This window comes from Arachis ipaensis, chromosome B05 (assembly GCF_000816755.2).
Source record: "Arachis ipaensis cultivar K30076 chromosome B05, Araip1.1, whole genome shotgun sequence".
Lineage (NCBI taxonomy): Eukaryota > Viridiplantae > Streptophyta > Magnoliopsida > Fabales > Fabaceae > Arachis > Arachis ipaensis.
This window is the reverse complement of record NC_029789.2, coordinates 137,188,257-137,200,184: the sequence shown is the minus strand read 5'-3', so window position 1 is coordinate 137,200,184 and position 11,928 is coordinate 137,188,257. Positions and strand designations below refer to the sequence as shown.

Genomic DNA, 11,928 nt, shown 5'->3' with positions numbered 1-11,928 from the left:
GCACTACATTGTCGCCTTTGTCCGTACTGTGTCATCGCATCTCCTTGTTCCTATGCTGTTGAGTATATCTCGTCATCGTCGTCGTGTCCTCATCCGGTGGGGCTTGCGTCGTGCCTCCCCTTTGCCAGTCTTTGCATCTCCATGTTTGGTCTCCCTTTTATCCCATGCATTTTGTCTTCACATTATTAAGTAAGTCTTTAGTTTTTTTAGTTATTCAGTTATTGGATTATAATATGCTGTTTTTTGTTATTTTTATAATATGTTCGTCGTGAGGCAAATCGCACGGCTGATTAATTGGCGAATTGGAGTGTTATGCATGTTTTGCTTTTTAATTTAGCCTAGCTCAGAGATTAAAAATTGAAAGGATTAATTAAATTAAAAGTTAAATTTTAAGAATTATTTTAAATATTAACTCAACATAATAGTATTGAATGAGCTAAATTTTTTCACATAATTAAAAAATAACGCCTAAACTTAAGATTTTTTTTCATATTATCATTCTTGTTTATAAAAAATATCAGCCTAAGACGTTTTTACAGAAACGAAAATATTTGGTAACCAAAGAAAATTAGCCAAAAACAGCCATAATTTTTCTTATTTAGTATTTATTAATTGTTGCGACAATTAATGAATGCTAAATAAGGCAAGTTTTGGCTGTATTTTTTGTTTCCCTAACATTACCCTTAGAGAAATAATTTGATAGCCAAACTCTATCAAATTAGAGAAGATAATATACAATTGAGTTAATTTTTGACTTCGATATCAAAGACAACGAAATCATGAGGGCATTAATGATTTTTACTATCATTTTATGGAACTTGAAAAATAAAATAAATAAAAAATGGACTAACACAAAAAGCCAAAAATACTTTCAATGAAAAGCTTAAAATTTCAGTTTCAATGGAGACATTGTAAGGATATTTATAAGTTAGGTTGATTTAAATTTGAAAAAAAAAAATAAATTTTGAATCGATAAAATTTCAATTGATTTAGATTTAACCTTTTTAATTAAGTGAAACCGAATTGCGATTAAATCTGAGTTGAATAAATTTAGGTAGTGGATAATTGATTAAAAAAAATTAAAAAAATTGAAAATTAAAAAATAAAAAGTTTATGTAAATAATATATAATAATAAAAAATAAATGTAATATATTATCAGATTTATACTTAAGTAAATATTATAATTTGGCACACTTTAATATTATATTTATTATTTTATTTTAAATTAATTGCATAATTGGATTGGTTTGAATTTTGCGATTCGAAAATCAATACTTAAATTAATTAATATTAAATTTAATCGGGCTGATCTAATTACACCAAATTATCTGTCGGGTATAAAACTAATATAATCATATCGGATCGGATTTTAATCGGATGATCGAATTATCAGTATTTATGAACATTCTTATTTACAGAAGACATTTTAATATAAATGAAAAGTCACTACTAGAAAATTAGTTATTATAGACGGATATTTCCGACGGATTTTATCCCACTGAAATACAGACGAAATTTCAGAGGAATTTTTTGTCGTAAAACAAAAAAAATAGATTAGTATAAATTACAGACGGAAAAGAGAATCCGTCTATAATTCCGTCAAAAAAATTAATTTTTTTCCGTAGAATGATTACAGACGGATTTTTCGTCTGTAATTAAGTAGACAAAACGCGCGTTTTATTAAATTATTTTCCGTCTGTAATTTAAAATTTTCCCTCGAAAATATTAAGTTAACCTAACTCACATCCTATCCTCTCGCGATGCATTCACACTCCACACTCTCCTTCATAGGAGCTTCTTCCTATCCTCTCAGAACCCATCCTCTCAGATCCTATCCTCTCAGAGCTTCTTCCTCTCTTCATCCACGTTCTCTCCTATCTTAAAAAGAGAATCTAAACGCAATATCATTAGTGCATGTTAAGTGCCTGTTTCTAACGGCCTTCCGTGGAAGAATTGGAAGAAACTGTGTTAGGAACAGCTCCAAATGGAATTCTTAATGCATCTATCTCAAATGCCTGGTTAGCAAGTCCTTATATTCTTAACCAAATTCACAAATAAACTGGTTTGAGTCCTCAAAGAATCGACAATGAACTTGCCTGTTATGAAAGTGTACTAGGAAGTTATATTTTGCAAGAATTAGTACAAAAGTGGGATTTTGTAGGGTAGCAATCATTGCCTTCTAATGAAGTTATGGTCCATTGATTCTACATTTTTTTTATTAACCTGCTTTGAATTCTAAGTCATAATAGGTAAAGTTATAGCTTTTGTTTACTATATTTATTTATGTGCCAGGTTAGAGTACCATTGCTTCTACCTTTCCCTCCTTTCTTTTTTAATTCTATTTTATTCCGGGTCTGTCTTTTCCCCATGTTAATTTTTGTTGTTTCAAAGTAGGCAATATTTTCAACCATTGCTTATTTTATATTCATTATTGTTTCAGAAGCCTGTCGAAGTAAATGCTGAAACGAAACAGGATTTGAGAAGTTTTAAGCTTATATTGGAATATATAAAAGCCTTGCCTGTAAGTGTTGAACTACAGTTTACTCTTCATTATATAGCATGAACAATAATGCTAATTTGTGTGCATGTCTAATGTTCATTATATAGCATGAACTTCTCTCTTACACACTCGCTCCCTCACTGACACGACTTCATCAATGCCATTCAAGAAAACATTACGGTATTTTGTTTTATGGTGCAATTTGCATAGAGGAGTAATTGAATCTATTTTGTTTTCTGGTACAATTTTTTATGATATTTTGCAAGTGGTATGTCTCTATTCTGAATGTTTGTTTCTTTCCTGTTTGGCTGGAACTGATGACTGATAGGAGGGTTAAATAATAATGCTTTTCAAATGCAAGCGGGGATTCAATTGCTTTCACCACTCGTTCCTATTCGTCAATTGAGCTTCCTCAGGTTGCTGGTCCATCATGGCCACCCTTTGCTTCTTAGATCACTGGTTGGTAAGTCAACATTTTCCCTTTCTTTGCCTTTATATGCTTTCTTTACCAATATAGAATTCCTTAATTAATAATGCCATGTTCTATATTGGTAAATAGCTAAATAACTAGAAATGTTGATGTTATGGTTGTTTAAAAAAATGTAGTTTTTTGGATTATTAGTGGGATTTTGGAACCTGAGGATTAATGGCCATATGTCTTTTTATAAAATGCTTTGAAGTTTGGATTTTGATATAGGGACACCATGTAACTAAAGCGGTTCAAATTTGAATATTTAGCTTCTCAGCCTAAGAGTTCTAGGAAGTTAGATCACAGAGCTCTGAGTTGAATAGTTTTGTTACTGCTTACACCAAATCAACTTCTGCCCCTCACTGAATTATCTATTGAATTGCATTTTCAAGTGAAAACTCTGAATGGTGTATGGTGTATTTCATTTTCAAGTGAAAACTCTGAATGCTCACTGTTAAATAACTAGAACATTTTGGCCTTATGGTATGCCTTGCATTAGATTAAATTTCTACATTCCTGTTTATTAGTTATTTTAATGAGATAGGACATCTTTACTATTAAACTTATACAATTAAGTTGACTTTTGATGGGTTTGAAAGAGATTATATATCCAACTTTACTGTTTGCCTGGTTTTCAGTTTCAAGTGGTGTGACTGAATTTCTAATGCACATATGTGATATCATGTTCTTGAGACTACACTTCAGGCTCTCATGTTCTTGCTTTTCTTCTTGTGTTGATGTTGAAAATGCAATTCTCACCGTGGATAGAGCAAGCTTCTGAACCCAACAAGGAAGCAGTTATTAAAGCATTGCTAGGTGCAAAAGAAGCTATGCTTGGGATTAGATATCATATGCGCCTAATGGGTGAGGCTGCAGGTGTTCCTGTAAGTTCCTTTCATTGATTTGGCACTTATTATTAGGCTTCTTCTGTTTGAATGATGTTGATTATAAATTATATCTGCTGGTAGAATATCACTACTCTTTTCTTGCAATTCATGCAGATTGAACCAGAATTACAAACAAAACTTTTAGATGCTACACTGAACTTGGAAGGAGTGTTGTTGGCTGGAGTTCCAGGAGCAGGAGGATTTGATGCTGTCTTTGTTGTTACTTTGGGAGATTCAAGCAGCAATGTGACAAAAATATGGAGCTCACTCAATGTTCTTGCCCTTCTGGTTAAAGAAGATCCTTGTGGCGTTTCTTTAGAAAGTGCTGACCCTAGAACAAATGAAACCACTTCAGCTGTATCTTCAATTCATATTGAATAATTTATTGTAAATATTGTTTATTTTTAATACGATGAATTTGTTTATTTTTTGAATTATTGTAAATATTCGAATATAAATTAGATAAAAATTTATATTAAATTTATATTTATTTTGTATGAAAACAAGTTTATTTTGTAATTAGAAAAAGTAAAAAAAATTCTATTTTACCTTATAGACGGATTTTATGTCTGTAATCATGATTTTCCAAAGTTTAAATTACAGACGGAAAATATGTCGGAAAATCCGTCTGTAATTACAGATGAAAAATCTGTCTGAAAATCTGTCTGTAATTACAGACGGAAAATTCGTCTGAAAATCTGCCTGTAATTACAGACGGAAAATCCGTCAAAAAATCTGCCTGTAATTACAGACAGAAAATTCGTCTGTAAGTTTGTCGCCTTCAGGAAATGGAGGGAGAATTTACATAGGGAAAATCCGTCGGTAAATAGTAAAAATCTGTCGGTAATTTTCTAACGAAAAAAATCCGTCGCTAAATAATTTCCGACGGGGCTTTTACAGAGGGACAAAATCCGTCGGTAATTTCGTCGATAACCAAAAATCCGTCTGTAATAAAGACTAAATCTGTATGTATTTATCCATTTTCTAGTTGTGAGTCATCTAAATCGCGTCTTTGAAAATTCAACACGTATTTAAAATAAGATTTTTTTTAAACAAATGGAGCTCGACACACTGAAGTGGAATAAAGAAACAACATAGTAACAGAACCAAAACAAAAATCATCGTGCAATATCCGTTGTCATCTCCGGCATTGCCATCAACGACCAAACGGATAAACCCGACACCATTCCTTGTAACTAAAAAACGACCTATTCTTGATCCCATCAACACCTATCTCACAGCTCTGGAATACTCTGCTATTTCATTCCATCCAAATGTTTCAAATAATCGCAAAGAACCCTACCAGCCACTTCCTTTGCTTAGTATTATGACCAGACACTTCAATCCAGCTCTCAAACAGCTCTTTGACAGACTCCAGAATAGACCAAGCTCTATCAGCACACAACAACTAAGCGCACCACACCTGCCATGTAAGCTCACATCCAATAAATAAATGATGCACAAATTCTATTTTCTTTTTGCATAAAACACAGATGTTATCGCTATGATGTAAGATTTTTAGTCTACTCAACCTCTCTTTAGTGTTGACCCTGCCTACTAAGACAAACCATGCAAATAGTTCAACTCTTGGAGGAACCAATCCTCTCCATATGCTACTAGTGAAACTGTAGCTTGTGATGTCCTCCGAGAGAGTCTCTTTCTGCAACACCTACACAAAAGAATTAGTGAAAAAAAATACTTGTTCTGTCAAATTTCCATACAACTGTATCCTCTCTATCAGATGATAGTTTGGCTAGTCGTAGTCGGTCATGAAGTTGATTAAGCAACTCTAGCTCCTATTGGAATAATTCTCTTCTCCACTGAAAGTTTCATACCCACTCAAACCCATCCCAGAACCCATAGTCCCCTATGACAGATCCTTGTTGATTTGAAATAGAGAAGAGTCTCAGAAAACTATCTTTCAAAGAGCCACTTAGTAACCAATCATCTTCCCAAAATCAAATCCGTCTGCCATTTCCCACCTCCAAAGACAAACCACTGATTATCATATCTCTTGTCTGTTGCTCTGTAATATTAAGTTGACAAATATCTTTCCACAGGCCACCTCTTGATGGTAATGGCTGTTTTGACAACATTAAAGTTGGGTTCAATTGATTACACAAACATATAACCTTCTTCCACAACGGGCAATCTTCCTTCGAAAAGCGTCACAACCACTTGAACAGAAGCGACGCATTTTTGATTAAAGCATCCCCCATTCCTAGACCACCCAACTTTTTCGGAGCTTGCACCATCTCCCATTTCACAAGTGGTATACCGTTGTTCCCATCATCTTTACTCCACAAAAACCTTATCTGTAGCCCAATTATCTTTTCTACAACCGCCTTCGGCATATATACAAGCTTAAGTAGTACACCAGCAAGCTATTAAGAACAGACTTTATGAGCACCAACTTACCAGCTTTGTTAAGTGACTTTGCTTTCCATAAGCTAAGATTTTCTTCCACCTTGTCAATGATCGGTTTCCAGGTCTTCGCCAACCGAGGGTTTTCACCAAGGGAGATTCCTATGTACCTGACAGGTAAAGTAGCTTCAGCACAATCCAACAAATCACACATATTCATCACCCATTCTTATTCACAGTTAACTGAGATCAAGCTTAACTTATCAAAGTTAATGCTTAGGCTAGACATCAACTCAAAGCAACGTAGTAATCTCTTATAATTCACTAGTGTCTTCGTTTTCTGAGGGCAAAATAAGATTGTGTTGTCTGCAAATTGGAGGTGCGACAGCTCTATGTTGTCCCTTCCCACCAGCAGTGGAGAGATGTGTCAATTTCTAACTGTCTCACCCACCATCCTGTGCAAGATGTCGACAACAAAAACAAACAAGAAGGGAGAAAGAGTATCTCCTTGTCTCAGTCCTCTCTCCATCCTGAACGGCTTGGTTGGTGACCCATTAATCAACGTCGACATAGATGCTGTAGTCACACATTTCTTCACCCATGTCCTCCATCTAAGACCAAAACACAGCTTTTGTAGCACAATATCCACAAAGCTCCATCTCACCATGTCGTAAGCTTTCTGAAAGTCCAACTTGATAGTTGCCGCCTGCTTCTTGCGCAACTTCAGCTATCGGACTGTCTCACACGCAATGAGAGCACCGTCATGTATTTGCGCCCCTTCACAAATGTCGATTGAGTCTCCGCTACTAAGCATGACATCACCACGTGCATTCTTCTCACCAATACTTTGGATATCACCTTATAGACACAGCCAACCATGCTAATTGGCTTGAGGTCTTTGATTTTCTTGGCGCCCACAAATTTTGGAGCTAGCGCCACCCATGTTACATTAGCATCCGTTGGTAGTTTCGCACTTTGAAAAAACCCCAACACAGCTGCAGTAAATTCTTGACCAATCTCACTCCAACATTTCTTTATGAAGTTCATATTGTAGCCATCGCTACCTGGTCCTTTACTAGACTCACAATCCCAAACCGCCTCTTATATTTCCTCAGGCCATGGCATCACCTCTAACACTGCTGCCTCTTCTTCATCAATCCGCTTTACTAACCCATCACGGATACCAACTGTAGGAGCCAATTCCTGCCGATACAGATCTTTGTAAAATCATGTAATTGCAACCTTTATTCTAGATTGGTTCCCCACTAGTCTGCCATTAATTACCAGAGAATCGATTCTATTGTTCCTCCTTCTAGCCGATGCTAGGTTATAAAAGTATCTAGTGTTCTTGTCCATATCACTAGCATGTTTGGATCGAGACATCTGTTTTCAATGAATCTCCTTTCTGGCATACCACTTCGCACAACAAGTCACAAGAGCCTTCTATCTAGCCTCCACTGTTCCATCATAACTACCAGCACTTACCATATCATCAATCTTCTTAATCTTTTTCTCAAACTTCTTTATCCTGTTGTCCACGTCTCCAAAATGATCCTTATACCATCTCCTCAGCGGTATCGTCAAGGCCTTCAGCTTATTAGTGAACTGATCCTCAGCCAAATTCCTCCATTCATCATTCACCATCCTCAGAAACCCTTCATGTGTAAACCAGGAATCCAGGCTTCGAAAAGGTCTTGGACCTACACTCAGCCTTATATCTTCTAATAACAACGGGAAATAATCTGATAGGCCTCTAGGACCCCTTTTCAACCGAGTATCTGGAAACTCCTCAAGCCACTCCACACTTACGAGAATCATATCAATGCGGCTACATGATCAGCCTCTAAACCATGTGAACTTCCGATCAGTTAGCGGCAAATCCACTAGCTGTAAATCTTGCACCCATTCCTTAAATTATTCCGCAGATGCCGGTAAACTAACCACGCCCTTCCTTTCCTCCAACTTTAGTATTTCATTATAGTCTCCCATAAAACAAAACGGAACTTGACATAAACATATAATGTAGCTCAACTTCTCCCATATCACCATTTTCTCACTCCGCACATGTGCTCCATACACCAAACAAAATGCACAGTTAAAGTTATTTTTTATCAACACACCTTCAACACATAGTCAACCATCTCCTTTATAACAGTTCGACCATTTGAACAACAAATCATCCCACATTAACAATAACCCACCGAAAGCACCTATTGATTCCAGATAATCCCAATCTACTGTGTCACAACCCCATAATCGTACTACATCAAACTTAGTCACCACCTCCCTCTTAGTTTCAATCAAACATAGTATATTCAACCTATATTTTTCTTCAACTCTTTTACCATACTTAACTTGCCATCCCCCCTTAGTCCTCTAATATTCTAACAACCATAAATTATTTACAAAAATTTTTACTCACCTTGGTATGTTGTTTGGGCCTGCTCCTCCTGGCTTTCTCTTTTTGTTTTGCCAACTTTATTTTTTGCCGCAATTGCGTCATTCTAACTTTATAAAATCGCCATTATGCCTTCTTCTTTGTCATAGAAAACTGCACCAGATTCCACTGCTAACTTCTAGGTTTCCTTGTTTTTGGTCATATGTCGTTCCTGTGTAATCCTCTTATTAGCATTTTGATTTGTATCTTTTGCTTCTATTTCGGACACAACATCATCTGTAACCTGGACTTTGACCTTTTCAGGCCTCACATCTTCGTCTTCGCCCGCTACTTCCATCACATTCTTCTCTCTTTCCTGTAGTTGCTTCCTTTTGCCCCCTTAGTTTGCTCGGTCTATTGTTATTTCAACCAACCCCTCCGCTTCCGGCCTTTGGTCATGCCCATCCACGTTGTTCGGTCCCGCCACACTGTCGACAACCACGCTGCAAGAACCCCGTGCCTGGCTTCCGTCTGGCATCTCCAATCATTTCCCTCTCGTTGCAAGTCCACGCTACGCAATGGAGAGGGGTTCGCACATCTTGGGATCAGTGCGATGGACGAGCAGCGGTGATTGCAGGGTTCCATCCTTCCCGTGCTGCAATTCGTCTCTCAAAAAGGGACCCACCCGCCCCGAATCAGACCCCATGATGAGCCTCTGACCCAGCCCACAATTCCTGGCGCGCTGGTGTTGTCCTTCTCCCAAACCGGATTTCGTGAAGATCCCCTGACCCGGCCCACCTTCCCTGGCGCGCTGGCATTGTGTCTGCTCGTGCTCCCATATAATCTCTTCTTGGGTATGTTGCACAGGCCCACCTGTTTCATGGCTCAGTAGGAGCGCAACATTATAGGGTCATTTGTGGGCTTCCAATTTTTTAAAACCCTGCCCTGATTCTTTCCCCCTTGGATCCCTTCCTCAAGCTTATTGGACCCACTCCCCTTATCAAAACAAAAGTATGTTATCGTTCTTTCCAACTCTGTATCCGCACTATCATCAAATCCCTCACAATCAGCCTCTCCATTAATATCTTTAATTTTGGCAGAATCCGTTATCAATTGCAATTGATGCGGATAAAATTGATATTTATTGCATTCTTTCAAAAAATATCTGGTGTTACCATTCTACCCTTATCTTCATCACCTTCTTAATTTCGTGCTATGATTAACTCAGCCGCCGAATTCCACGCTGCCACCATACCTCCAGCATGTGAACTAGAACTTTCGCACGTTGGCTTTACGATTGCACCTTCTATCAAGCATTTTTTTCATATATCTCACGTCTCACCTCCTTTACGAACTCATCGAAGCCACTAGCGCCTACAGTGATATGCACCCATTCCTTAATTACGTCAAATACACAAGTATCAACTAACACGCGGTCAGCACTGAATGACAAGACAGACTTCGTTATTTCATCGCACTTGACTACTTCTACCCATAGACTGCCTATTTAAAATAAGATTACATGACTCTCTTTAAATTTACTCACACAAAATAAGAGGTATTTAAAATAAGATCACATGAATTTCTTTAAATTTACCCGCACAAAATAAGGGGTAATACCTCGCATCTAAAATATGACATTTTAATCCTAATTTCTATACTTCTCGAACCTAGACTCACTTGAATGTCAGACTTTTTTTATAATATTAGGGAGAAAAAAAAAAGTTAAAATTTACTTTATTTAGTATTTATTAATTGTTACAATAATTAGTAAATATTAAATAGAATAAATTCTGATTATTTTTTACTAAGAGTAATTTTTGACTTATGAAAAGTCACATTAACGTTGTTTGGTACAATTTTTTAAATATACTTTTAACTTTTTAAAAAATTGTTTAAAACTTTTGAAAAAATAAAAAAATTTAACTTCTTTTAATTAAATTATTTATTCAAACTAATCCAAATTTTTTTATTACAAAATATTTCCATTTTCGTAAGTACGCATTCGGAGAAAATTTAAGCCTCCTTAATAAAGAGTTCCACCAAGTAACCCTTGAACTTGAATCGTTCATGATCACATAATAATAAACACAAAAATGACAAGGGGAAAAAGTGTTATGTTTTCTAATCATTAGCTAGCATTTGAAATTTTGAATGGCTTTTTATGTGAAGCAGCATACTAGCACGTGGCAGTATTTGAACTCAATTATAAGAATAGTCCGAAGAGGATTAGTATATATATATCCAACACACAAAATGAAATAAATTTGAACATGATTTTCTCAAGACAATGAATACAACACATAATGTCAAGAATGAACTTACAATAGATAAAAACATTATTGTTAGTGAGAAAGAGATTGACAAAAACATGATGAGAGGATAACGGCGATGACACAAATGCAACTTAATTATAATAATTGTCATTATTTTTTGTGTACGATTTTTGGAATTCCAATTCAGGTTAATCACGGTAGTAGTATCAATCGAAGTCAAATAATTTTACAATTATTGAATTCGTCAAGTAATAAGCTCGTCTCATTCTCTTTCATTTGTTTTGAGTTTATAATAACATTTAAAAAATGTTTATAAAAAACACTTGTTAAAAGAATGAATTATAAATTTTTGAGCTACATTAGCCAAATTTCTAATAATAAAATTCGTAAATCAATTGGCAACGAAAATGAATTCTATAAAAAGCAACAAATAACATTAAAAGTAGAGAATAAGTTCCTTCCAACTAGTACCACTACTCCAGTACTCCTCGAGTTGAAGTATATTATTGTTTGATAAAACATATTTTTTCACTATGCATACTCAGCATTATTTATTCAAATAATAGTTATGTAGAACAGAATTGGACACGCCACAAATTAATTCATTACTTGGAGCTCTACTCTTGTCTCGCATTTCAAGTGCTGCATTATTGGAATTCCACTTATTAGATATTTATTTATATCAATATATCTATCTATTAGAAAACAACGTCATTGCAATTTAGAATGACACGTATCTTCATACATTCCATCTTTATCTATTTTTGTATATATACTTTTCATGGACTACAATTATTGGAGCTTATTTATTTATTATTATTCCGAAGGACCAGTAATAATGTATATTATTCTTCATAATAAGTTGGCTGGCTGGCTTCAAGATTCTAATTTGCGGGAATAAAAAAAATAAATCAAAATCAGTGTATGCAGTTACATCCCAATTATTTTTTCATAAACGAAAATCCTTATCGTATCATCAATAGTTAATTATAAATTTATTGTTAATTTACACGCAAGTAATAATACTTGTTGCTTGGTTGAGCTTTTAGCTTTT

At 35.4% G+C, this 11,928-nt stretch overlaps 1 protein-coding gene and 1 long non-coding RNA gene across 2 annotated transcripts; both read left to right on the top strand.

The window, feature by feature from the left end:
- LOC110263046 lies at window positions 2,119-2,738 on the top strand. Its single transcript, XR_002348045.1, has 2 exons — window positions 2,119-2,163; window positions 2,442-2,738. It is a non-coding gene; the product is annotated as an uncharacterized LOC110263046 (long non-coding RNA).
- Window positions 3,411-4,291, top strand: LOC107642125 (phosphomevalonate kinase, peroxisomal-like). The gene is made up of 2 exons (XM_016345436.2): window positions 3,411-3,854; window positions 3,972-4,291. Exons 1-2 carry the CDS (start codon window positions 3,708-3,710, stop codon window positions 4,236-4,238), a joined length of 414 nt encoding a protein of 137 aa, XP_016200922.2. The 5' UTR covers window positions 3,411-3,707; the 3' UTR covers window positions 4,239-4,291.

Bases quoted from the DNA above. Each gene is read 5' to 3' on its own strand.
- LOC107642125 (XM_016345436.2), top strand. From the start codon at position 3,708: ATGTTGAAAATGCAATTCTCACCGTGGATAGAGCAAGCTTCTGAACCC. The intron at 3,855-3,971 runs GTAAGTTCCTTT...CAATTCATGCAG, and splicing joins GTGAGGCTGCAGGTGTTCCT to ATTGAACCAGAATTACAAAC.